Genomic DNA, 27,482 nt, shown 5'->3' on the forward strand with positions numbered 1-27,482 from the left:
CATTCTATTATACACCGCCGTCCGAAATAACCACCTTCACCGAAAACCACCGAGGATGTCGTCTAAAATGTGTTTTTTTTTCAAGCACGACAATGCCGCGGACAGTGGAACGGTTCCGGCAGGTGGTTTTTCTGCAAGATTTTTTCAACCATGCAGTTTGTGAAATAGGGTATCACTCTTGTTTCTTTTTTGAACAATAAGAAGAAAATTGACTCAGGTACAACTCTTCCTATTTTTACCTTACTTTCACGCAGCCGGCGCCTGCCACTGTGCTCTTCCTAACCTAGAAGGTCTACAAGGTGACGCACGTTTAAGTACATTATTTTTTTAAGGACTAACATCCCCGGGTCTAACATTTACTCTTCGTGCAGTTACTTCTACAAAGCAAGGTGTGGGAGCGGGCTAGTTGGTATTCCGCAATGCTAAAACTTTAGCGCAAAAAGTGCACAGCGGACAAAGAAACGACGAGTACAAGCACTAGCTTCCAACTATCGTTTCTTAAAGCAACACACAGATATACCTGTCACAATGTCACATGTGATTACAACAATATCAGTCAAAGCACAAGAGGAAAACCTAAACAAAAAACAGCAAAACTACGCGGGACCAACACGTGCGGGTGAATTTAAGTAATCTAGTTCCTTTTTTGTTAGTGCGATGGATGGCTTGCTGACGCAGCTTCCATTAGCAATCGCTGCCGCCTCAATGATGATCCTGGTGCTATCCTTAGGGTGAGTTGCCGACACTGTTGTACTGTCAAATAAAGGCACGCATTTGCATTCCGCGCAATGAGCCGCCAAGAAACCATCACAACCTTTTTTCAGTGTCTGAATGTGTTCGAGCAATCTCACATTCAGGCATCTGCCTGTCTGTCCGACGTAACTTTGACCGCAGGACAAAGATACGTTATACACTACGCCCTTCACACATTCCACAAATTCATTTCGGTGCCTAATTTTACAGCTGTTGGAAGGCCTTCTTACCGGACTGGTTCTGGCACATAACTGCGACAACTTATTAGGCGCAGAAAACGCAACTGAAATCCCCGCTCTTAGACCAATCTTTTTGAGATTGTGTGATATACCATGCAGGTATGGAATCACAGCCACCTTCTTACGAACTGTTGCCTGCGAATCAATGCACGTGTCACTGATCTTCGAAAACTTGCGCAACTTCTCTGAAACAGATACCAGCAGGCGGCGTGGATATCCAGCTGCCTTCAAACAAGCAATTTGCCCGCAGAAGCTTTCTTGCATCGAATGGTAGCAAGGCTTGGTCAATGCGTTGTGTAAAACAGGCACGAGCAATTCCGCGCTGGACCAGCTTGCTGTGTGCAGAGGCAAAAGGCAACACAGGTTTTTTTGCACGAGGCTCATATCTCCAGCACACATGGCTACTCGAAAAGGTCTGAGCCCCAGGTCCAAGAACCTCAGGGATCCGTTCTTTTTTAGCAGTATTTCTACAAGGCCCCAGCTTTTGGTCCTCACAGATCACCTCGCCAGACGAATAGTCGGTCCGCTCACACACTGCATGCGAATGATCTTTTTATCCCCAGTTCAGATGAGCTGTTAATCCCCAGGGGTTATTTTTCACATTTATTTAGCGCAAGGCGCGAATACTTTTTTTCGCGTGTTGTTTTCCATGGTTACAAAAGATCGCGCGGAAAGGAACACGACAAAACAATATTTAGCATTCCGTGCCTCACTGTTTTCGCTGTCAATGCGACAACTAAATACTAAATACAAAACGAATGGTGTTCAAGCTGCTGTTCATGAGACATATCCAGCCGCACTCTACACTCACTGCACCAGTCACTCCCTTAATCTACTTCTGTGTGCGGCATGCTCCATCACAGACATCCGAAACTGTTCTCGGACTCTAAAGGCGACGTCAGTCTTTTTCCGTAAGTCTTCTAGCCGCTCACACGTTTTGCAGAAAATGATAAGCTTGAGCTGTACTGAGTCTACAAGGCAGCGCCTTTTGGGACTATGCGAAACGCGCTGGGTCGGGAAGCACGATGCAGTGCTTCTCGACCCAGCATCGAGAAGCACCAGCCGTCACCAGATCACTAGTCGTCGAGCCGGTGTCCGGAAGCAAAACCTTGGGAGCAATGAATTCGAAAGCGCGGAAGAATATTTTCGCAGAACCCTGTTCATTCCGTTCATGGACCACGTACTAGCCTAGTTAAGCCAACGGTTCGAAAAGCACAGGACACTTCTAAAGAACTTTTCAGTAATTGTACCATCCTCAATACCACCAATTCAAGATGATCTGGAGAAAGGAGCAGAAAATCTCCCGACAGTTTTTGTGCACGACGTCGAAACGAGCGCTGCTTTGGGAGAACTGCGACTGTGGTGGACAATGTGGACGAACGAAGCAGCAAACCATCGCCCCAGTACAGGAACCGATGCCCTCTCTCATTGCGACAGCAGGTTCTATCCGAATGTGTACAAGCTACTCCATATTCCAGCCACCCTTCCAGTGACCACTGCCAGCGCAGAGCGTTTTCAAGCATGAGGTTACTTGAGAACTACTCACGCTCCACGATGTCTGAGGAACGCATGGTAGGCCTGGCACTTCTGTACGCCCACAGAAATGTCGATATCAGCGTTTCAGAAGTCATTGACCACTTCGCTAAGCTTCCTCGCCGGGTCAACTTTGTCCTTTGATACCGAGCAGGACAAAATTCAGCGCAAACGAAAGGAAAAGACAATGCTGTTCCAGAGTTCAGGTCAATGAGCCCATAATTCTGACGCAATATTATTGTTCACGAACTTTCAAAGGTGTGAAGATTTTGCACCTTTTAGCAGTTAACACCGTGACCTAATATAAACATACGAATACGGGCATCAGGTGGACATTAACGGCGAATCGACAGCTTCACCTCGTTCACTGAGAGGTCGGCATACGTGGCGTTACCAAACATATTCAGCTATTGGGAAGCCGTACTAGCGGCATTGTTTGTTACTTTCATTTGTCAGTTGTGTTCTTTATTGCTTTTTGAACTAGAAGCGACAACCCTCCTTTTATTTTGAGTGCACGATAGTGGTTCGTACTTTTAAACCAGTTTTGAAATAGTTTCTTTCGTTATTTCTGTGCTCTTCCATAATAGGTCTCTCCACATGTTGCTTTTTCGACGGTGCCCCTGTATCCCGAGCAACAGCGCGGCACAAAGCAGGTGTTGGGCATCGCTGTCATGACGAGGCGACCACGAAAAGAAAAAAGGGGTGCAACCAGCACAAACAGCACCACTCCGCGCTCACAATCCGCTAATGGCAGCCAGCAGCAGCCGGCTTCCTCGTCCCCCTTCTAGCTACGGCAGCGCCGCAGCACAGAAAGTGCGGGCGGTATATGAAGCTCTCCCACTGAGTTACGTGGGTGTTTCATGACCAGTAAAAGTATTGAGGGACTGTGGTAGCACTGTGCAATGCATCGCCACGAGGTATAACTGGATGGCCTGCACTGAACCAGTTCATGAACCGGTAACTAGTGTGGTGAACTGCAGTTGGCAGGTTGCCCCCACTGCTGCAATTGTTCTTTGAAATCCAACAGTAAGTGGCTAGCGCTGTGTACATGAGATAGCGAGCCATGCCTTCGCTTATATTGTCCTACAACTATTTCGCAAATGTGTTATGGGCGCAATAAGCCAAAGATATATAAAACGCCAGTTAAATCGTGACCCTATCAACAGTTCTCACAAATGTCTCCAGAAAATATTCTTCGTGCGGTGTCTTCACAATAACTGAGAATTAGACAATCCCCTGTATTCTTGTAAAACTCTCAACTTTCAACAATGCCTCGTTTATGCTCAAGATCTACGCTGGTTTAACAGAGCCGGGTCAAGCCGGGCCCAAATATTTTCGGGCCAGACCGAGTACTTGAAAACACCGGGGCAGGCTCGGGCGGGCTGGAGTACGGCACGTTTGAGCCCGGGCCGGAAAATCGGCCTGTGCAGTCCTCTAGTGCAAACCATGCTCTCAACCTAGAGTCCCTGCACTGCACGTCTTCGGGAGAAGCCCTCATTGGGCCCCGTGACGGCCCTCGGGCACGCTCCCAGCTCCAACTCTTTCACAGTAGGAAAATTAAAATAATTTTCATTTGTTTATTTTATTCATAAAATACTGCGGACAACAAGTCAAAGCAGGATGAGCAAGATACACACAATTATTTACACAAAAAAACAGAATGAAACAAGGCTGAAACATGCTTTTCACAAAATTTCTTTAGTCACAAGGCAGAGGATTAAGCTTAAAAAGGAATAAGAGAAATTAGACAACTGGTTTATAATATAACTCTAAGGAAGCCATGAAATAACAGTATTTACACAAATGGTTGCAAACCCTGGGGAAATATGCTTCCGTTAGTTTATTCCAGTCAGCTATTGTTTGTGGAAAAAAAGAGTACCGAAAATTGTCAGTCCTTGCGAACACTGGTGTTAGAGAATGAGGGTAGTGGCGCCGAGTGGGATCAAGGTGGATACGTATGCTGCAGTGTCTAAGGCTACCCTACAATTAATTATGCCCGATAAAAACTCGAGTCAACTTTTTTCTTCAAATTTGTAATAAACTCAATGCCGTTTGTGGTTAGTAATGCAGTGGGGGAGTCCGTAGACATAAATTTACTGTAAATAAATCGTAATGCTTTTCTTTGAATTCTTTTTAGGTTTTTAATGTCAATTTTTATGTGAGGATCCCAAACTGTGGAACAGTACTCATGTTTTCGCCTAACTAAGGAAAAGTGGGAGAGGAGCAGTCCTGAGCACAGCAGAGCCAAATGTCATTTACGTGCAAATTCCAGGATAAGTTACTTGTTAATGCTATAGGAGGCTACTTTCAGCAAAGGTACTTGAGCTGAAATGTAGTCTCAAATAACTTTTTTGTGCACTACTGGGAGGTAGACACATTCATCTGCATTCAGAAGCTAGCAGGCAGGCAATGAGTGAGCCACGAGGTGTCTTTGCGACTTGGCCTTTGATTAGCCGACAGCCCCGCAGGCTAATCTTGCAGTTCCTTTGCCCGCACTGAATGCCTCCCTCTGTGCCACCATCAGGGTGTCTACTGAGTTGACATTTCCCCGAGTTTTCCAGGTTTTCCCCGAGTGTGTTTGCTAAAATTCCCTGAGTGAAACAGACCTTTGTTTTATGTCAAGATGGGCAGACACCATGCCGCTCGAGGATGACACTCTCTAGTACGCAAGTTAAAAGATAAAGATGACTTAATCCGATTAGAACAGTACAGAGAACAGTTAAACCTCAATATAGCAAAGTTGGTAAAAGCGGCAATTTACTTCGTAATATCGAAACTGAAATTCGACCTTTCATGCAAGGCATAGTGACCGAAGGATTAATTTTAAACTGAAAATGCCACAAGAATGCTCGACTAATACGGCACCATAAAAAACTTTTTTGTGTGTGAAAAAAAAATCAATTCTGTTGAGCCTGAGGTGCAGCAATCACAATTAGATGCCTCGCCAGAGTGTCACGTATAGAGATGAAACAAATGCAGATTTAACGCACTGTGGAATTGCACTTATTCGGCTGCTGCGGCTTGTTGTCGAATCCTCGCGCGTTGCCCAGAGCACTGCGACGCCTTTGCTATCACGTTGCCCAGCCGAACCATTTGCTCTCCACGAACGTGCAACATTGAAAACCGCCGCACGTTACAAAAAGAAGTCATAGTTTCACCGCGAGAGCGAAATAATGAATCCGATAGCAACCACTCCTTCACGAAACGCAGCCACTGCAGTAAGAGAAGTGACCTATCTATGGCTCAGGGGCAGATCCAGATTTCTACATTGGAAGTGGGGAGTGGGGAGTACAAGGGCTGAAGCCACCGCCTCAGCAGTGCATTTTGGTGGGCCACGCAACAGCCCAGATTATGGTGGCGCCTAAGAAGCCTTCGTTGGAAATGTGCATAGGGAAGCAGGAAAGGGCAGAGCGATGAGGAGAGAGGTAGGATGTAGGGACAAGATTCTCTTTGCCCCTTTTGGGCAGTGGTAGGCAAAGCAAGCTGACAAAGGGGGCAAACTCGACAAGCAGCCTGACAAAGGAGGTGGACGACAGGCACTGAAGGGAGGGGGCAGAGGCTGGCTTTGGAGGAGGGGGGGGGGGGCGATCGCCGCTACCGCCCCCCCCCCCCCCACCTCTGGATCCGCCACTGCTATGGCTTCAACGGAAGTTTTGCAATTAGAGCACAACACCTAGAAAGGTATGAGCCGTCTGCTGATACCCTCTAAAAATATCGCGGAACATGCAACCACACCCCCGCCCCCGTTCCCCGACCCTCCGGCTCCTATCTCCATGTGCCCATCGCGCAAAGGAGACGGTCGGCTCGTTTTATATCTGCTTAAGCCCCATTCGTCGGCAGCGCTCGTGCACTTTCACTCGCACGTGGAGTATAGGACGCGCGAGGTGATGTAATCGCGATTTGAACTTGCTAAGGAAGATCATGGAGAAGGCAAAAAATACGCCTGTAGTGTCTATATAATTGCTATTGCAAAAAAGAGCAAAATAGGTGCGGGCTAAGATCGCATGAAAGCATGGCAACAGCCTGAATTACGGCACATTTCTGTTTCTATTTTCGGACATCGCACGCCGAACCGAGCAAGTGGGACCCGTGCCGTTGTCGCGAATTTCGGTCGCCGCTATGCCTTGGCTCTGACAAGTTTTGTAATTCGGCTTTGTGGCAAGAAATCCACATAAGCAGTTGCGTGGCTGATAACTGCGAGCTGTGGCCCCAAAAAATATCGGTCGACTGCCTAAAACTTCTTTCAGCAGTGCCCTCACCGAGAAAAAAAAGATAAAAGCTTTCACTTGCTGTAAGTGGGCCCGTTAGTTACGCTCGCTCTCGCCTGGAAATTTATTCTATTCTTCACAGAGTCCTACATAGCACCTTCGAAGCTCGGGATCAGAGCGAGTGAGCTCTTTGATAACCGCCAACAAGCGTCGTCGTCTTTTGTCTCGCCGATTGGGATGGCTTGCAAGATACTAGCCTCGTCGACGACATCCGCTTCCTGAACGATCGCCATCGCTTGCAAGATAACTCAATCTCGTTACATCTGCTGCTACCACCTCCGCAACTACAGTAGAATCTCGATGATACGATCACGGCTAATACGAATTTCGGGATGATACGAATTTTTCTGTGGTCCCGGCCAAGGCCCATTAATTTACAACGTGCTTGAGTACGGTTGTTACGAACTGATTTTTGACCCGCGTCGTTTGATACGAATAAACGCCGCCCCACCCAACGCAACGTTGGCCCCACCGACGGCCGCGGAAGATAGCAGCGTGCACTTACGGCGCTGGAATGCGTGCGGCGCCGCCGGTTTGGCACGTTGCCAGCGCCGCCGGCGAGCAGCGCGCGACAGCCTCCAAGATCTGCGTGTATCGGAGGCCGGAGTGTGCCTTTTGCTTTCTCTTGAAGATTACAGATGGCGCTGGCCTCGTTTTTTTTTGTTTTGTTTTTCTTGGTGCGGAGGCAGGCCAGCAGGCGGAGACGCCGGAGAGGGAGAGGCACGGCCCGCGGGAGCTTCTTTCTTCTATGCGTGCCGTCGGACGGAGTGGTTGTCGTTGCTGTGCTCGAGCCCGCGTTCTTGCTTTGTTGTGATTGTGCCTTTTTTGCCGAGTGGCAGCAAGCTATGTCTCGCAAGCGGAAAGCCCTCTCCTTTAAGGAGAAACTGGACATTCTTCGAAAGGTCGATGAGGATCCCAAAAGAAAACGCACGGAGTTGGCTAAGGAGCTAGGCCTCGCAACGTCGACATTAAGCACAATTGTTGGACAGCGGGACTTTCATTCAACGTCAACGCGAGGCAAGCGAAGACAGCCCAACACGTGAAGCTTGAAGAAGCTCTTCTGACCTGGTTTAAGGAGGTTACTGCAGCTGGTGTGAACATCGATGGCAAAGTGTTGCGTGAGAAAGCCGACGAGATCGCACTTGCTCTGCGCATCGACGGATTTCAGGCCTCAGGTGGGTGGCTGCACCGTTTCAAGACGAGACACGGTCTCGTTTACAAAAGCGTCTGTGGGGAAGCGAAGAAGGCTGACGAGACCGTTGTTAGCGACTGGCTCGCGAAGCTGCAGTCACTCATCTCTGGGTATGAGCCTCGTGATGTTTTTAACGCAGACGAGGCTGGCCTGTTTTTTAACCTTCAGCCTGAGAAGAGCCTTTGCTTAAAAGGCGAAGCGTGCCAAGGAGGCAAGAAAAGCAAAGAGCGAATAACGTTGCTTTTGTGCTGTAACGCCGACGGGTCGGAGAAACTTAAGCTGACGGTAATTGGCAAATCCCAAAAGCCTCGGTGTTTCAAGCGCGAGAGCCATTTGCCGTGCGTCTATCGCGCAAACAAAAAGGCGTGGATGACGGCGGCCCTGTTCGAAGAATTTCTGTCGCTCCTTGACAGAAGGATGGCCTGCAAGAATCGGAAGATTGTTTTGATTCTTGACCAGTGCGCCGCCCACCCGAGGCAAGTAACGCTCCAAAACGTCAAACTGATCTTTTTGCCCGCGAACACGACGACGCACCTGCAACCGCTTGACGCTGGAATAATAAAAAACCTCAAGCATCATTTCAAGGGCCTTCTTGTGCGCCGCCTGCTTGCCAATATTGACAGAAAACACGAAGGCGACCTGCGAATAAGCCTCCTGGACGCCATCCATTTTATCGCTATGGCTTGGGATCGAGTAACGCCGACTACCATAGCAAACTGCTTTGCGAAATGCGGCTTCTTCAGGAGTTCCGAAGAGGTGCCCTCAGAGCAGGAAGAGCCAATTGAGGGTTGGGAACTGCTTGATGCTGGGTGTACAGCTGAAGACTTCTGCACGGCGGATGACAACCTCGCCACTTGTGGTGCGCGCACGGTGGAGGATATTGTTGAGGAGGCCACATGCGAGGTTGCCGATTCCAGCGATGATGGCGACAACATAGACGAGGGCGATGGTGAAGGACCACCACCGGCGGCTGAAACGCTGCACGCGCTCGACGTCCTGAGGCGTGCTATGGCCGCTGATGAAATCAGCGACGACACGTGCACGCGTTTTTACGGATTTCAAAGAAGTCTGCTGAGTGACTTCGCGAAAAAAAAGAAGCAGAAAGACATTAGAGATTTTTTCTGCAAGAAATAAATGTTTTTTTTGTGTGTTCCTAAAAATGAGTTTGCCTCTGACTGTTAATTTAGCTAGTTTTACATGTGTTTCGGTGATACGAATTTCGGCTAATACGAATATTTTTCGTGACCCCGCGGGATTCGTATCATCGAGATTCTACTGTAATCACGCTTGTTACTTGGCACGCGGCAATAACAAAGACACTATATCGGGCGCTAATGCACAGCACACGTGACATACAGAACTACATAGTCAAGAGTTCGACGAAATTTCGTCTGGTCAGGTATCATGATGAGGATGTAGATGCGGTCACTGACCGAGCCAAGGTGAAGAACATAGAGACGTTTCGGGACCCATATGGGTTTCCTGTTCACACTCCTGTGTCTCTGTGTTCTTCACCTTGACTTGGTCAGTGACTGCATCTACATCCTCAATACAGAACTACACGGCGTAGTCACAGAACACCCAGACAACATTGCGCGATACGATGTGCCCTGGTTCATGGCTCCCGCATGCCACGCATTAGCCGAATTCTCTTCCAACTCCACCGCTTCGAAGGTGAGTAGAGCATCGAGTGCATGCCTTCCCCGCAGCTGCAGTGGACGTTCGATTTGAAAAATGTGTTCACAAAACCTTGAGCCAGCGTTACCGCGACTTTCGTTCCCTTTCAATAATGTTACTGTGGATTTTCCCTGATGGGAGCACAATTTCCTCGAGTTTTCCCTGAGTATTTCCAGATTATCAAAAATCCCTGAGAATTCCCGGTTTTCCCGGTCGGTAGACACCCTGCACCGTTCTTAATACCCATCAGAGGAAGACATCTACTGGTTTCTGTGAACTGTGCACTCAAAGACGCAAACTTTCTGTGGAGCTGGCGACACTCAACATTGGAGCATTTTTGCAAAGTGATGCCACTTGTTTGTGCCACTTGTAGATAAATGGAAAACACAGGACAGACGAGACAGCCTGCGCACAGAAAATGTGTTCTGTTGTGACTCGGGTCCATCCCACTGCCAGATGTAGCGAAGTACCCAGACTCCATTTGGCAGCGTGACTAAGTCTTCGGGTTGAGGAACTGATGCTCGCCAGTTGGGAAAACGAAAACAAGCAGGTTGAATGGCACTTTTTCTACACCTACTTACATAGTGAAAAGGTTCAGCGCTGAGCGAACTGGATGAGCCATTAAACCAGGGCCCAGAGCGTCTTCTCCCCACCGCTGTTATAACTCTTCAGGCTGGCTCCTCCTTCGTGGTTGTAGCCAATCACACACACGACACCACCCACCATGGCACCAGCCAATAACACACTGTCGCCGATGGGTCGTTGCACTCGTTCTTGCAGCAAAGTTCCCACAATCAATGACACTCACGTGGGGTCAGCCAGGAGAACAATATGTCGGGTGAGTTGCTCCACCTCTCCCCAAAAGGGCAGGAAAGGGTTAATCGCTCTTGTCAAAACATACGAGACAGTAAAGTTGAAAGTTGGGGGAGTTGGTGATAGTTCATGTTTACGTGGGAGGCAGCGCACTTTAGACAAGGCACGAAAAGGTCGTCCTGTTTTTCTTCGTTCCTTTTCGTGCCTTGTCTAAAGTGCGCTGCTTCCCACATAAATACGAGACAGGTCGGCACCGTAGCATCCCAAAGGAGCCACAACGGCCCATTGTAATGGCGGCACCAGCTTTGACGTCGCTCTGCTGCTGATTGGAGCTTGCACGATTCTCTTCCCTTTGTGGGGCGCTTCCCGCCATGGAGAGTCCGTTCCTGGGAAGGGTCCAGGTGTCCCGAGTTGTGGGAACGCATCTCCAGTCCACTCTCATAGACAACGCGTTGCCAGTGATGGTCAGTCATAACAGTGTAAGTATGCAAAAAAGGTCCTTTCTTTCTTGCCTCAATTATATTTTACTGCCTGTGTGCACACTTTCTGAAGTCCCCACTACAGTATGCATATTGTGTGGCTCAAATAAAGAACACTCCTAGTGCTTGCAGAGTAGCAGTGTTTTTAAGCTGCATACTGCATTCGCATCATTCGTTATGTGGATGCACTTGAAAGGTGTTTACACTTCGTGCACCAACTGTGATGTGCATGTAGGTGCTTGCATGATTTCAGCAAGACAACTGTGTTGTTTAGGCACTGATTAATGCTCAGTGAAAGCAGTAATTGCAACCTCTAGGTGCAGCCTAATACAGATTTGTCTGTGGGAATGGCAGAAAGGGTAAACTGATTAACGCGAGTGTTTGGGCGACTTGGTAATTCATCATCAAGAAAAATTTTACAGCGCAGAAAAAACAGAAACGGACGAAGGGAGGCAAGTCACAAAGCATATCATTACTTAAACACGAGTGTTGTAACTGACCGGAGTTTTGTAGAGGTTGAGTCGGTGGAAGAATCCTGGGAAGCCTTCCGCTTGCGGCGACTGTCGGCGTGCTTCCGCAGGGCTGACAAAGCTCGTCCCGACCGGGTGTCACGATACTCCCGCTGCGGCAGGGGCAGCACCGTCTGCTCATACAGCTGCACGAGCGCCGCCTTGTCCAGTTCCTCGAGCCGGGGGTGCTTCACGTACCGCTGCGGAGAAACGCTTGTGTGAGATCTGTAGTTAAAACAGGGCAAAATACAACAGGAGTTGCACTGTCCTGTATATAGTACTTGCTTGTGTTTTATACTGAGCTCTTTTGACTATGGATAAAACACATAAATTCCAGCCATATCACTGGAGCCTGGTACACTTTCTCAAATTTTTTCTAGCTGTCATTCAACTTCTTCAACGCCCAAATAACTAATCGTCATGGTGCAAGCTTGGAACAGGGGTGGAAGGGGGCTTCAGTCTTTTGGAGCAGCTCAGCGAGCAGGAACAATGGTAGTTTGGGGCAGCTTTGGAGCATCAAAACGTGTGTTTTGGAGTTCGCGGCTTGTCGGAGATCAGCAGACGACAAAGAAGAGGAATTGATAGTGGGCTGCTGTCTCCGCAGCTAGCGCCAAGAAGTCCGTGCACCACTATCATCATGTACCATTTTGTGTTCGACTGTCGCCATTAAAGGCATTTCGTTGCAGTCTCCTGGATCCGTCTTTCTGGCGGCGCTACTATTAGAAGGCCGACGTTCCGCAACATATGGTGCCAAAAACCCATGGGATAACGAGCGGATCCAACGACGTGGACAACGAGCGACGGCGACGATGAGTTTCTGCTAGAAACCGCAGCCGGAGCAACCTGATCCTCATTGGAACCGCACCCAGGGAAGTAACGAGCGGAGCCGGCTACCTTACGAGCAAGTAAGCCATGATCCTAAGCAGACATGGACCGCCTGAAAGCGAAACGTGCTGCTAGGCGAACCCAGTCAACGAAAGTAATGAATGAGGCGACGATGTTGTTGGAGAGTGACTGCAACGACCGAACAGCGCTAAGCAAGGTTATCGACAAGCTCATCGCAAGCCGTGACGAGCTTCGGAAGATCAATGCCGAGCTCGAGGAAGTGATTCCGGTAGAGGAACTTGAGAGGGAGTACGAGTCTGCGGCGAATTATGACGACCAGGCACTCGAGACCCTGACGCGCCTACGGTGCCGGCTTGAAGATCTCAGCCTCGGTAACACGCGACAGACTTCTTCTTCGACGACGCTCAACACGCCGCCTGCCCCAACGCCAGCTGCATCCCAGAGCTTCGGACCTCGTCTTCCAACGCTAACCATTAAGCCGTTTCATGGGGACTTGTGTCAATGGACGTCGTTTTGGGAGAGATTCAACGGAGCCGTCCACACGAATCCAACTCTGAGCACGATGGATAAATTTCATTACCTACACAACTATTTGGTAGGTGAAGCAGCAGCTGCAATTGCCGGACTACCAACCACGGAAGCGTGTTATGAAAGTGCTATCCAGCTGCTGAAGCAGAGGTTCGGGGAGAAGAGCAGGATCGTACAGCAGCACTTCCGAGCGCTTCGTGAAATGCAGCCCGTGGCCTCTCCATCGGATACGATGGAGTTGCGAAGGCTTTACGACGCAGTCCAGCTTAATGTTCGCTGCCTCAACGTCCTAGACGTCCCAACTAGCAGTTTTTCGGCGATGCTCTACGACGTTATGCTTCAATCCTTGCCACAAGAAATCATCGTGGCGTTCTACCGCCATAGACGTCTCCAGGATGAAGCACAAGGCACGGGACGCGCTGCTTCAGGAGAGGCAACCACAACGTCTTGCGAAAAACTTGAGCAGCTCTTGCGGTATACACAGATAGAGCTCGAAACAAGAGAGCAATGTGCTCCATCGACGTCCTCTACCAAAGGCAGCGGGAACAACAGAAAGCATGTGCCGTTGTCATCGGTCCTACATGCATCCGAAAAACCGAAGCAAGTACGCAACAAATGTTTCTTCTGCAAGTCTGAGAGGCATGAAACCGAGGCACGCAGCGCTACCTTGACCATTTCAGAGAAAAAGAACCGGCTTGCTAAATTTATGCGGTGCTATCGATGTACTATGAAGGGCCACCGCACGAACGAGTGCCGGCGGAGGTTGGTGTGCGTGACATGCAAAGGCAGGCATGCTACAACGATGTGCGACCCAGTTTATCGTGCGACAAGAGGCGAAAAGTCACCCAACATGGTCTCTGCTGCTACTAAGCCGATAAAAGAAGAGTCACCGCGGTCGACTGCCGTTACAAGCTGTCAACTTGACGAAGCCGTCAACTTACAGACTTTCCGTTCTTGGATTGTCGGTTTCAACGAGACGTCTTATGTCAGAGGCATCATCGACGGAGGCAGTCAACGCACGTTCATTAAGGAAGACCTGGTGACACGGTTGGGACTAAAAATCCTTAGAGAGACTTGCCTTGCGGTGAACACGTTTGCATCCGACGCTCCTTCTCGTGTGAGAAAGTGCAATGTCGTCGAGGTTCGCCTACGTAGCCAGTTTGATTACAACGAGCACGTCATCGAAGCCATCGCCATGCCAGTAATTTGCCACGACATCCCTGCCACGGCTATGGAATGCTCCTTCGCAGCCAAATTGCGAGAGCAAAATTATCGGCTAGCAGACGAGCAAACTGTGCCTAGAGAGTGTGGCGAAAAAGGCATTAGCCTGCTCATAGGATCTGATCAACTGTGGAAGATCGTGAGCGGTGACATCATACGCAGCATGGAAGTACAATGATTGGTAGCGGTCAAGACCACTCTCGGGTGGACGCTCCAAGGTCCTGTCACAAAAACGAGCTTCATAAGCGGAACATCCGAGGTGATGATCTGCGTGCTGCGAGTGCAAGCTGAAGAAAGTAAAGGATTGGAGCAAAGCATACTGGAGTCCTTTCGGACGTTGGATGCCGTGGGAATTTCACCAATGGAAGCAACTCACGGGTACGCAGACACAATGTCTGTTTTCGAGACTAAGCTGACAAAGATCGGCAAACGGTACCAAGTAGCCGTGCCACGTAAACACCCGGATATTGAGCTGCTACAAGACAACTACAGCGTCGCACTTACCCGTCTACGAAATCTGGTTAAACGTATCTCGAAGCCAGAAGGATTGCTCGAGAGATACGATACAGCGATTCGTCACTACCTTGTTTCTGGCCATGCTGAAGTTGTAATTGACAACGAATCAATGGATGGCCCTGCGTACTACATGCCACACAGGGAGGTCATACGAGAGGACTCACTCACCACCAAGCTCCGCGTGGTCTTTGATGCGTCTTCTCACGCCAAAGGAGAGAAATCTCTAAAGAGTTGCCTTGAAACTGGACCGAACCTAAACCCGGACCTACTATAGGTTCTCCTCCGTTTCAGATGCTATTTAGTTCCAATGACAGCAGACATCGAGAAGGCGTTCTTGCTAGTCGAGATACGAAAAGAGGACCGTGACCTGTTCAGGTTCATGTGGTTTGACAAAAGACCTGATGTCCCTTTCAAGGAAGAAGTACAGGTTTGTCGGATGACCAAGTACCCTTTGGATCTACAGCTAGCTCATTCATGCTTACGGCTACTATCCAGCATCACTTGAAGACACAAGTCCACCCCGAAAAAAAGGCAGTAGCGCAGCTACTTCTGAAGTCATTTTACGTGGATGACCTCTTATTCGGAGCGAATGACATAGAGGAAGCAGCAACTCTTTACAAGTACACGAAAGAACTGATGGATGGTGCTGGCATGCCTTTAAAGAAATGGAGCTCAAGCTGCAGAGAACTGGAATAACTGTTCGACTCCAACGATGCACTTACCCAGGATAGCACTGGATGTCAAGCAAAATTTCTAGGAATGGGTTGGTCCAAAGAAACAGACACCTTTATCTACAACCCGGAGAACATCCTTACTTTCTTGGACAAGGCAAGGGACACTAAGCGTTTTGTACTCCAAACCGTGTCAAGAAGCTACGACCCATTAGGCTTTCTCGCACCGTATGTGGTACGAGGGAAGATGCTGTTTCAGCAGTTATGGATTTCAAAAGTCGACTGGGATGATGATCTTCCCGATCACATTAGGGCAAAATGGCACGACTTGAGAAACCAGCTTATTCATCTTCCGAAAGTCAACGTTCCCCGGAACCTCGCAAGTGGAGTTGCAGCACCACGTGACAATCAGCTACACGTATTCGTCGACGCAAGCACAAAAGCGTATGAAGCTTGTGCATATCTTCGTGTAGAAGATGTGAATGGGAATGTGACGAGCACTCTCATTACAGCCAAGTCAAGAATAGCCCCACTGAACGCTCTATCATTGCCAAGACTAGAGCTAATGGGCGCGTTAACAGGAAGCAGACTGCTAAAATATATAGTGAAAACATGCGGCGACCTCATGCCCAGAGCGCAATGTTTTCTCTGGACTGACTCAACCATAGTGCTTGGCTGGTTACAGCGAGGTACTTCGACTTTAGACGTATTCGTCAAGAACCGAGCCAAAGAGATTCTGGATAATACGTCGGAATACACCTGGAGCCATTGTCCTGGAGAAACAAATCCTGCGGATATGATGACCCGAGGTGTATCTTTAGACGCATTGGCTACCGACGTAGTCTGGTGGCAAGGACCCGCTTGGCTCAGTAAAGACTGAGCAAAATGGCCAGCTGTGAAGCAGTCGCAGCCCCAGATAAACGACATGCTAGGAATAACAGTGACGAAGCCAACGACGCTGTACTCAGCAGGCAGCGCAGCGCATTTAGCCCTGCTGCTGGATGCCACGAAGTTCAGCTCACTGCACAAGCTTCTTCGGATCACAGCATGGGTGCAGCGTTTTGTGTCCAAGGTTAGGTTCAAGACTAAGGAAGATGGAGCCATATCTGCTGAAGAAATCTTGGCAGCCGAGAGATACTGGATCCGCCAAGTTCAATCTGAATCGTTTCCCGACGAGCGGAGGTGGCTAGAAGAAAAACAAGGTTCACCCAGTAACTCATGGGTAGCACAACTACACCCATTTATGGACGAAAGCGGGCTTCTACGCGTCGGCGGAAGGCTAGAAAATCTCAGAGACAGCTGGGACGTGAAGCATCCATTCCTGCTTCCAAGTCGACACCGTTTCACCGAGCTGGTATTTGCCGATGCCCATCGGCGAGTCATGCACGGAGGAGTAACGGCGACAGTACACAACGTACGCGAACGCTTCTGGATCCCGAGAGCGCAACAAGCGGCAAAGAAAGCAATCAACCGATGCCTGATATGCGTGCGTCTTCGCACGAGACCCACGGTGCCGCTGTACCCGCCGCTTCCAGCTTGCCGCGTCGAAAAGACGAAGCCTTTCGACACTACAGGAATTGATTTCGCCGGACCATTGTATGCGAAGTCATCAGAGAGCTCCGATTCCAAAATGTACATTGTTCTTTTCACATGTGCAGTGACAAGAGCCTTGCACTTGGAACTGGTCTCGGATATGTCGTCACCTGCTTTCATGTTGGCATTCCGGTGTTTTAGTGCAAGAAGGGGACTGCCAAGTACCATTTACTCCGACAATGCCCTTACCTTCAAGAGGACGTCTCGGGAGCTACAAAAGATATGGAAGGTTATTCGAAAAGACGACTTCCAGGCTTATATTGCAAACCAAAGGATACAGTGGAAGTTCATAGTCGAAGCGGCCCCATGGTGGGGAGGCTGGTGGGAACGATTGGTCGGGACTGTGAAGACGGCACTACGAAAAGTTTTAGGCCGAAGCTGTCTGTGCGCAGAAGAACTATCAACCATTTTGACTGAGGTTGAAGCGGTTCTCAATTCACGGCCACTAACGTATTGTCGTGATCAGGCCAGCGAACCTGCAGCTCTCACGCCAGCGCATTTCCTAGTCGGCCAGCAACTGACGACGTTACCAGAAGGAAATACGTTGTCAAAACAAGGAGCAAGCCACTGGGCCAAAGACTACCAGCGCCGTTTCCAACATCGACAGAAAATGATGGAAGACTTCTGGAAGCGATGGAAACATGAGTATTTGCTTCAGCTACCATCTGCTCATCGCTCACCCGCGCATCACTCAAGAAACTTAAAGGTCGGCGACATCGTGATTGTGGACATTCCTAACACGGCCAAGTTATTCTGGCCACTAGCCCGGGTTCAAGAAGTGTACCCAGGAAACGATGGAGCGGTGCGCGCCTGTTTAGTGCGATTACAGGGAGGCAAAGTAGTCAAGAGGCCAGTGCAGAAGCTACATAGTCTAGAGCTAGATGATACCACATTTGAGGCCCCGGAGGATGTCGGAGATCAGCAGACGACGAAGAAGAGGAATTGATAGTGGGCTGCTGTCTCCGCAGCTAGTGCCAAGAAGTCCGTGCACCACTATCATGATGTACCATTTTGTGTTCGATTGTCGCCATTAAAGGCATTTCGTTGCAGTCTCATGGATCCGTCTTTCTGGCGGCGCTACTATTAGAAGGCCGACGTTCCGCAACACGGCTAATTTTGGAGCGAATTTTGAAGTTCAAACACCACTGTTATACCCGTGCCACACGGGCACAGAAAAAGACATTCGGTAGTGAAGGCATTCAGTTCCCGAATGACATTCGACTTCATAATGTCGATCGCTGCATCTTCTGTAGTGAGCAATTGTTGAGTAGTTATCAAAAATAAACATGCATTTACAAGCTTCATATACCTCCGAGAATAATTAAATGTAGAAATAAGCATTTTACACAGCCGTAAGCTTGAGTTCGTTGCTTTGTTTCACGAAGTTGCAGCTGACCGTAGCAACCTAAGCCAATACTAGTCTGATCAACAGTGTAAAAAGAAATTGGCGCCTGTCGCATCCAAAATACAGCGTTTGAAGCACTTGTGTAAGTGATTAGTGTATAAATAAAAGACGTGAAAACTTTATTTTTAGCTGAGTAGGATGTCGTTTTATATAATTTAGGTATATCGCACTTCGTCAGCTGTGCCGTCGAGAGTATGCATTTCTTAGTTGAATGAGTTCTGACGATGGCATTAGGTGACAAATGGCATTTTGGTGAATGCCATTTCGTTCGTCCGTGTGGCACCGCGCGAATGGCATTAAATCTGAAGGCATTAAGAGGCAAATGCCATTTTTTGTGCCCATGTGGCATGGATATTAATTAAATTTTATTTCTTCTGAACAAGAAATTCCAATGGCTTTTACAAAACATTCAATACTGATAAACCGACCAGACTTACCACACACATAAATACATACATATATATACATTGTAATGAAGAAACAGAGACAGCGCCCGTTCCTGGGCCGGCTGCTCTATTCTCTGTCTTCGCCCTTTTCTACTTCGCGCTAGCTGCCTGCGCACCATAGCCCCGGTGTTCTTCGTCATCACACTCGGCCATGACTGCAAGCGCGCGGAGCTACCAACAGAGTATCTGGAGGGCGACACTGGCTGCATCGAGGTGGCCGATCTTGGCCACGCAGTGACTTGGTTTGATGAGATGCCAAACATTGTTCAGGCGGGCGGCATTGACTGTGCCGTGGTGATCAGTGTTGTGTACGCCGTGACTTGTCCTCAGTGGGCGACATTGGCTGTGTCGGGGTGGTCGTTGAAGGCCTTGGTCACGCTGTGACTTAACAGGCTGAGCGGCAGGAAATGACGCTAATGGATGACCCTTGTCCCGCGACCTTGGGAGAAGGTTCAGCGCTGCCGAATCATCAGTGTCCTCAACTTTAGCGCCACACAGAGGTGACAGATGTGTCTGCGACAAAACGTTTTGCGCTGGCGTCATCGGAGCGTAACACTTAGATAGCAGAGGCATGCTTCAATGTCTGCAGCCGTGTTGGTCTCCCAGGCCTCTATGAGCGAGACATAGTTGTACGGTATGGGAATGTCTCTGCCAACGCGTTCTGGTGGCCGTCTGAGAGATGCTGGAGCCATCGTACGAAGAGCTATGGTTGTGGAGAAGTGGCTTCGGAAGCCGTCAATGAAGCCATCAGCACACATGGGCTGTACTGACACTTCTCCTGTGTCGGCCGTTTGGTTCCCACTCGGCGCAAGGTGACCATCTGCTGTCACGGGCGCGTTTGGCTTCTGGACTGCACACGTGTCAGGCATTAGAGGAGCCGGAGGCTCCACGTGTCCAAGTAATGATGAGCTTGGGGTCCCCGTCGTCGGCTTCGGTGGCTCGCGGGTGGTCTTGGCCTGGAGCAACGTATGTCGTGAGGTGTGTCCAGACACGGAGTCTGAGGTCTGGACCGCGAAGCCCACCTTGCGGATTGTGTCAGTGTCTGTGGTGGTGCGTTCCGCAAAGATTGCTGTGAATGAGGTGCAGGACACAGCTGTACCATCGCGGCAGTTCCCTTCAGGAACTAGGCACCTGAGAGTGGGCACGTCCATGCAGGGCACACTTGCACCGTCGGGACGGTGCCCTTCAGGATCTCAGTCATCGAGAGAGGGCAGGGTGGTAGAGGCTCGAGCTGCACTGTCCAGGCTGTGGGTCGCACAGCTCCCATCCGGGGCTGACAGTGGATCTTGAGTTAGGTGGTCGCAGGCATGATATAGCGCGTGAAAAAGACTCATCAGCTTGGCCGACCATTCCGGCCAAGATCTTTGCCGGACGCCTTCGTAGGCATACCATGCCTTGGCGGCTTTGTGAAGGTGGTCGATGGCCATCCACCATTTCTGCTGCTCTGTCCAGGCCTCGCGTCCTCCTACAGCATTGACAGTTGCCACCCAATTTCCGACGTGGTCCTGAAAGCCGCGGAACTCTGGTATTTCGCAGGCAGCTGGCGATGGTAACATGCCAGGCGAAAATTCAGAGTGTGACGGCGCTAAGCAGGCCAGCTGGTGTGAAAGCTGTGCGAGGGCACGCCGGAGCTCTCTGCGGTCCTCGGGTGAGCTGGCCTCAAGGACTCGTGAGGCGGCCGCAGCCAGCACGGCATTGATTGCGAACAATGCTGGCAAGGCGGTAAGAGACAGCTCAGAGCTCGACGCTGTCAACGCGTGATGCGGGTGATCTGCATCGAGAACCAGGGCCAGCATCTGCGGGGGGATACAGCGGCTCCGGTACTCACGGTGGCCCAACCCATGGCCATGGACGCGTGGACGGCGTTCCTTGGAAGCTCAGATCTAGTCAGAGTCCTGGGCACAGGATCCTTGCCATTGGAAGCGTCAACAGCGTTCCGAGGCAACCGGTATCCGTGCGATGTCTGGTCGTGAATTGGTACTGCGGCGTCAATGAAGGGGGCTTGAGCTGCCGAGGAGGCCTGAACGCCGTCCACGGATGGTGCCTGAAGCGCCGACAGATTGGCAGGTGGCGAGGAGGCATGTACGCCGTCCCTTGGCGAGAGGAGCCCGTGCGCATTGTTGCCGCGAAGTAGCACGTCACCGGACAAGTAGTTCCCTGGAACCACAATGGAGGCCTGGACGCTGTCCGCTGGTGGGATGGATGCTTGTCGCGGTTGTCTACTTGCGGGTTCCATCATCGAGGAAGCGTGACGGCATTCCTCAGGAAGACGCGTTACCTCAAGTTAACAGCTGGGGTTCACCAAAGCCTTTCGACGACTGCGCCATTGTAATGAAGAAACTGAGAGAGCACTCGTTCCTGGGCCGGCTGTTGTATTCTCTGTTTTCGTCCTTTTCTACTTCCCGTTAGCTGCCCGTGCACCATAGCCCCGGTGTTCGTCGTCATCACAATATGTGTGTGTGTGTGTGTGTGTGTGTGTGTGTGTGTGTGTGTGTGTGTGTGTGTGTGTGTGTGTGTGTGTGTGTGCGTGTGTTCCCTTCATCAAAAAACCACAGCAGACAGCGCAATAACTCACGAAAACAAGAGGTAAGCGATGCGTTGGATAGCTACACCTGACTAGACCTCAGATGAATGAAAAACCTTCATGTTTATAAAACACCGCAGCTATCATGAACAATAACTGAAGACTAAGATAAGCTAAAAAAAGCTACCTTCACTCTAAACCCAATAAGACCCTATCAAAATAAATTAAAAAGCTTATGCTCCTGTCAATAAAGTGCCACAGCCGACATGAGAACTGAGAAGAAAATAAAAGCGATGTACTGCATAGCTGAACCTTTCTACACTTCAGAGAATTTTTATTGCAATATGAATTATATGGACACTCTCAGCGCGTTTTTGCCATCGCCATGTTTCGTATATGTATACTCTCTCTCTATATATATATTTCTATGTATTTCGGCAGCAGTTTTGACGAGAGCCCACTTGCAGTGGTAGGGACCGAGAGCCATATGAGCGCTCCAGGGAGGAACGTGGGCACAGAAGTGGTGGTGCCATCACAAATGCTCTTCTGCCGCTCTTGTTCATGCGTCGTAATGGCCTTGGCAAGATCGCGACACTCTTCAGCAAGCCTGGCTGTGTCAGAAATAGGCACACACTCCGATGGATCTGGCTTGTATGGAAGTATCGTGTCGATGGTTCGTGTCGTGGAAGTATCGTGTCGATGCCTTCCGTACAGTAAGAAGAAGGGTGAAAAACCAGTAGTGCTCTGAGGGGCGTTGTTATAGGCGTAGGTGACGAAGGGCAGAATGGTATCCCAATTCGTGTGATCGGCGGCGACGTACATTGAGAGCATGTCACCGAGCGTGCGGTTAAAGCGTTCGGTTAGGCCATTCGTCTGCGGGTAATAAGCAGTAGTTTTGCAGTGAACAGCATGGCACTCTTTGAGAATGGCTTCGACGACTTCCAACAAGAAGACACAGCCTCGATCGCTGAGAAGCTCCTGGGATGGACCGTGACGTAGCATGAATCGGTGTAGCAGGAAGGAGGAAGGAGGGTTCCATCATCGAGGAAGCGTGACGGCATTCCTCAGGAAGATGCGTTACCTCACCATCTAACGCGTATCGCGTTAGATGGTCAACAGCGATGATGGCCCAGCGGTTACCAGCCGACGTCAGAGGAAGTGGTCTACACAAATCGATGACCACGCGCCCAAACGGACAGTTAGGGCATGGTAATGGTTGCAGACCGGCTAGCGACACGTGCGTTGAAAGTTTGCGGCACTGGCAATCGAGGCAGGAGCGAACGAACGTCTGCACGTAGCGATACATCCCTCGCCAGAAGTATCGTTGTCAAATGCGGTGGTAAGTTTTGGATACCCCAGAGTGCGCGCATTGCGGATCAGAGTGGAAGGACTCGCATATTTCAGAACGCAGACTGCAGGGTATCACTAGGAGCCACTGGCGGCCATCGGCGTTGTAATTGCGTCGGTGCAGTTGGTTGTCACGAATGGCAAAATGGTGGGCTTGACAACGCAACATGCGAGTGGATGGTGTTGCCGACGGATCAGTGAGCAAGTCTATCAGCGAGGCGATCCACTTATCCTTGCGCTGCTCGGTAGCGATGGTGTGAACATCGATAGAAGAAACAGCAATACTGTGAGATACTGAGCAGGAGGCATTGTCGTCAGGCAAGGGGGAGCGCGAGACGGCGTCGGCGTCAGCATGCTGGCGTCCGTTGCGGTACAGCACGCGGATGTCGTAGTCTTGCAGGCGAAGTGCCCAGCGGGCGAGACGGCCCGAGGGATCCTTCAATGACGACAGCCAGCATAGTGCATGATGATCGGTGACCACATCAAATGGGCGACCGTACAAATAAGGTTGGAATTTTGTAAGAGCCCAGATGATCGCCAGGCACTCTTTTTCCGTAACGGTGTAATTGGTCTCGGCTCTAGTAAGCGTACGACTTGCGTATGCTACGACATATTCCGGGAACCCTGGTTTGCGCTGTGCAAGAACAGCGCCGAGGCCTACACCGCTCGCGTCCGTGTGTACCTCCGTTAGGGCCGTAGGGTCGTAGTGACGTAGTATGGGAGGAGACGTCAACAAACGACGGAGCTTGGCGAACGCGTCGTCGCATTCGGACGACCACGAATGTAGGGGCCCGTTACTCCCAAGGAGCTTCGTCAGCGGCGATATGATGGTGGCAAAGTTGCGTATGAAACGTCGAAAATATGAGCACAGTCCGACGAAACTGCGCAATTCTTTGACGGACGTGGGTTTGGGAAATTCGGCCACGGCCCGAAGCTTGGCTGGATCGGGAAGGATTCCGTCCTTGGACACGACGTAGCCGAGGATTGTCAGCTGCCCGTGCCGTAAATCGGCACTTCTTCAAATTCAGTTGGAGGACGGCATTGCTCAAACGTGTCAAAACATGCCGCAGATGTTGGAGATGCGTGGAGAAGTCCGGAGCGAAGACGACGACGTTGTCCAGGTAACACAGGCACCTGTGCCATTTCAAGTTGCGCAGAACGGTGTCCATAGTGCGCTCGAAGGTGGCGGGCGCATTACACAGATCAAACGGCATGACGAACTCGTACAAGCCGTCGGGCGTGACAAAGGCTGTCTTCGGTCGAGCGTCATCAGTCACGGGTACTTGCCAGTACCCCGAGCGCAAATCGAGAAATGAAAAAATTTCTGCTCCTTGGAGGCTGTCAATCACGTCGTCGAGTCGTGTCACCTGTCACCAGCCAGTTACGCCATGCATTCTACGACCCACCTCCACCTATGTCCCTGACGCCACGCCCACCTCCAGCTACTCGCCGCTCTCTGTCTCACGACATCATCCTGGGATGGGATTTTATCTCCCGCCACGACACCGTAATTCATTGCGCACCAGCCAAAATCGGACTCTCACCGTTCTCACATTTGACACCGGCAGACAGTCCATCGGCAGTGAGCAAGGTCCTCGTCAAAGATGATACAAAGTGCCTCCGAACTCGTCAACGGCTGTGTCGGTCTACTGCGCCAGTCTCTCCGATACCATTGCACTCTTTTCGCCATCTAACCGCGTATGCACTAGGAAAGGGTTGCTGGTACCTTTCGCGACCGTGCGAGTCACTTGGGGCAGCACCGCTATTTTTGTTACCAAACCATTACTATGTTCCAAGGCTTCGCTACAATATATATATTCTAAGAGAGAGACCCAAAAGACAACGCTCATTGATAAGGCCGGCTGTTCTTGTTGTGCCCCGCTTCGTCTTCCTCACTCTTCATTCCAGCACCTGTTGCTGCTCTTCGTCATTACAATATATATATATATATATATACACGCAGCGCGTCCCAACTATCACGCAGCATGATTTGAAAAAAAGAGGAATGGCATTACGCAAAGCAAACCTAGTACATATTGTTCCCAGTAGACTGGAGTAGCCACCAGTGATCTTTTCTTGAGGTTTAATTAAGTAGCAATAATTGTATTGATAACTCAACAAGTACTCACGTAATTATCAAAGTGTCACTGAGGCATATGTAGGCATTATAAAATGACATTTAACTACTTTATTTTCAACAACGTCCTATTTGCGTGCTCATTTTTTCTGGCTGATAAAGAACGCTCGCGAAACATGAAAAATAATATGTGACTACGCCCCCACCCGCAAAAGAAAGCAGCACCCTTAAATAAGCTTACAGCAAACAACCGCTTTGTCCATTGCCAGAGACAAGTGTATTGCACTTTGACAAGATTACAGGCTGTGCGCCAAAATGCACCGCAATCTTGCAGGGATTTATTCCACTCGATTGTACACCACTATCATTATCCAGATCTCACGGCCGACTGTTCTCATTGATAACGTGGCAGGAATGCTGTTCTGATTACGGCCTGATTCTTAAGAGCAAAGTGGCATGTTCCTTCGGCCGGGGAATGGCAGACAGGGCGATACATATTTTTTAGATGTGAAGCATCTTGTAGCGGAGTTCAATCCGGTGGTGGTGGTGGTGGTGCTGGTGGTGTGCGGCGTGACCGCCCTACTGCGCATGCGCGAGCCCTCTCCTCACACGTCCTCTATATATAAACCACAAATTAAGCTAATTTAGAAGAAAAATTTTCCGAAGCGCTCAACCAGGCATTTGAACTTTCAACCAGGCTAATGAAAGAAACCCATGTGACTGGTATGGCAAATTGAGGCGCCATCCATGAACTGGGATCAGAGTTACAATCTCCGTTCCGTCTCTTTTCTCCCAACACTCTTCAACCCCCTCTCTGGCGGGATCAACTCCCTCTCCTCCGGGAGGCGCGCCCAGGCGTATTTACCGCCGCCTTGCTGGCGCCGCCGACTTTGAAATCCGTTGGAAAGTTTCGCGTCTGGCGTTGGTCAGGCGTGCGTTAGCCATTGTCACTCGTCCGTTTCACGGTGCTCGCTCGCTGTGTGCTTGTGCGACGCGATGTTTTATGGCTCGCGCTGTTCGTGCATAGTGCTTTGTTGCTCGAATACTTCCAGAACAAATCCCGGAATATATGTGCCAGCCCCCGAGAGAACGACAGGTGAGCGTGCCCTTTGAGTCGCGGTTTTCATTGTGTCAATTTGAATTGACGTCCATACCGAGTAGCTGTTCTCTGCAGGGGGGCTACAGTTATTGTTTTCTGAAATGACTGATTTGAAAAGGGCACGGTGCTACGTTTAAACCGTTATACGAATAAGCAGCGGACATGAAGCACATACGACGTAACTATAGCTACAGGTTTACAACTCTCACATAACCGCGTGCTTGAGTGTGTGCTTTGCATTTGTCTCCGGTTAATTACTCGCCATCGCCTGTAACCACGTTTGTGAGACATTAGGTAGATGTATGAAAACTTGTCCTGCTCTGAGACGAACAAACGAGTTCACTTTTGCACAAGTCGACGGCACTCTTTACCTGATTGGAACTTGTCCCTTTTCTTCAGGGTGGAAGCGTTTTTAAAGTATTCCAGAACGCCACACAGCTGATGGGCGCCCAGAAAAAAGTTGAAGAATTGCAGAATCGGCGCATTTCAAGAAGAGATGCCATGAATCCTCCGATATCATCCGTTCATTTTCTCCGCGTTTATCATCACTAGCTTTATGAAAATCAACGTTTTTGGAAATGTAGTCAATAAAGTGCAGCCAATATTAGTTGTGTTATATGTAGGGGTGTGCGAATATCAAATTTTTCGAATACGAATCGAATACGAATATCCACCTTCGAATATCGAATCGAATATCGAATATCAAAGGAAAAATGCCTCCGCAGAAACAATATTTTATTTAACATGTAGCTATTTGAAAAACAACAACATTAACAGCCTGACTGGCAACACAACATACACTGCTATCTACAGAACACAATGTGCAGGCTAGCACAATGCACATCACAACACAAGCAAATATCACGGCACAATGAAAGTAATGACTGGATATTGTCATGAAGAAATATGAGTTGCTCCACATGGTCAGGCAGCAGGCGCTCCCTTCTAACAGAGACAACCCCCCCCCCCTTGCCACTGAAAAGGCACACTCGCTTGGAACAGAAGTGGCTGGTATAGGGAGGTACATGGGGCAAAGCTTTGCCAGACTGGGGTACCTGAAGGTGCCTACAGTCCGCCACCAGTCACATGGGCCACTGTCCTTCTTCAGAAGTGGTCCCGCATAGTGAACGAGTGGCAGTGCGGCACGTTACGGCCGCATAATATTGAAAATGTATGGTTACATGATCGCCAACAGCACTACACGTCGGAGATGCACCAGCAATAAATCATACGTATTGGGGAGCTTGTCGCAGGCAGACATCGTGCCTCCATGTACTTACGATGTTTATCGCTCCTCTCGGCAACGTTTTTAGCTATACGAACGCAGCAGAAATGTGGAAGACGAGTTATTTTATGCATAATAATCGAATCACATATTCGAATTTTTCGATTATTCGAAGTTATTGAATATTCGAAACTTTCCGAATACACGATTTTCGACTCGAATACGAATATTTCGAATGTAATATTCGACGAATATTCGAAACTTTCGAATATTCGCACACCCCTAGTTATATGTGGAGTTCATTTTCACATCTTTAAAATGATCTTTACATTATTATTCTATTTTTAGGTATTCAACTGCTTTCATTGTATTTGCACTGCAGTGAATGTTCAATTTTGTTATGATAATTTTGTGCAATATCGTGCGCATGTATCAGAAGCTCTTCTGCACTTTTGTCAGTATAAAAATTGTGTTTTTTATTATGTGCCCTAATGTTATGTTCCGTTTTTTTATTCCACTGT

At 49.5% G+C, this 27,482-nt stretch overlaps 1 protein-coding gene across 1 annotated transcript in view; it reads right to left on the bottom strand.

Annotated features, from left to right (window-relative positions):
* LOC119395578 (uncharacterized) overlaps positions 1-27,482 on the bottom strand; it is a 151,210-nt gene that overhangs the window by 84,241 nt on the left and 39,487 nt on the right. The window contains exon 2 of the mRNA XM_037662555.2: positions 11,455-11,663. Coding sequence (XP_037518483.1) covers positions 11,455-11,663 — 209 coding nt within the window. The remainder of the gene's footprint in view (positions 1-11,454; positions 11,664-27,482) is intronic.

This window comes from Rhipicephalus sanguineus, chromosome 6, assembly GCF_013339695.2.
Source record: "Rhipicephalus sanguineus isolate Rsan-2018 chromosome 6, BIME_Rsan_1.4, whole genome shotgun sequence".
Taxonomy (NCBI): Eukaryota; Metazoa; Arthropoda; class Arachnida; order Ixodida; family Ixodidae; genus Rhipicephalus; species Rhipicephalus sanguineus.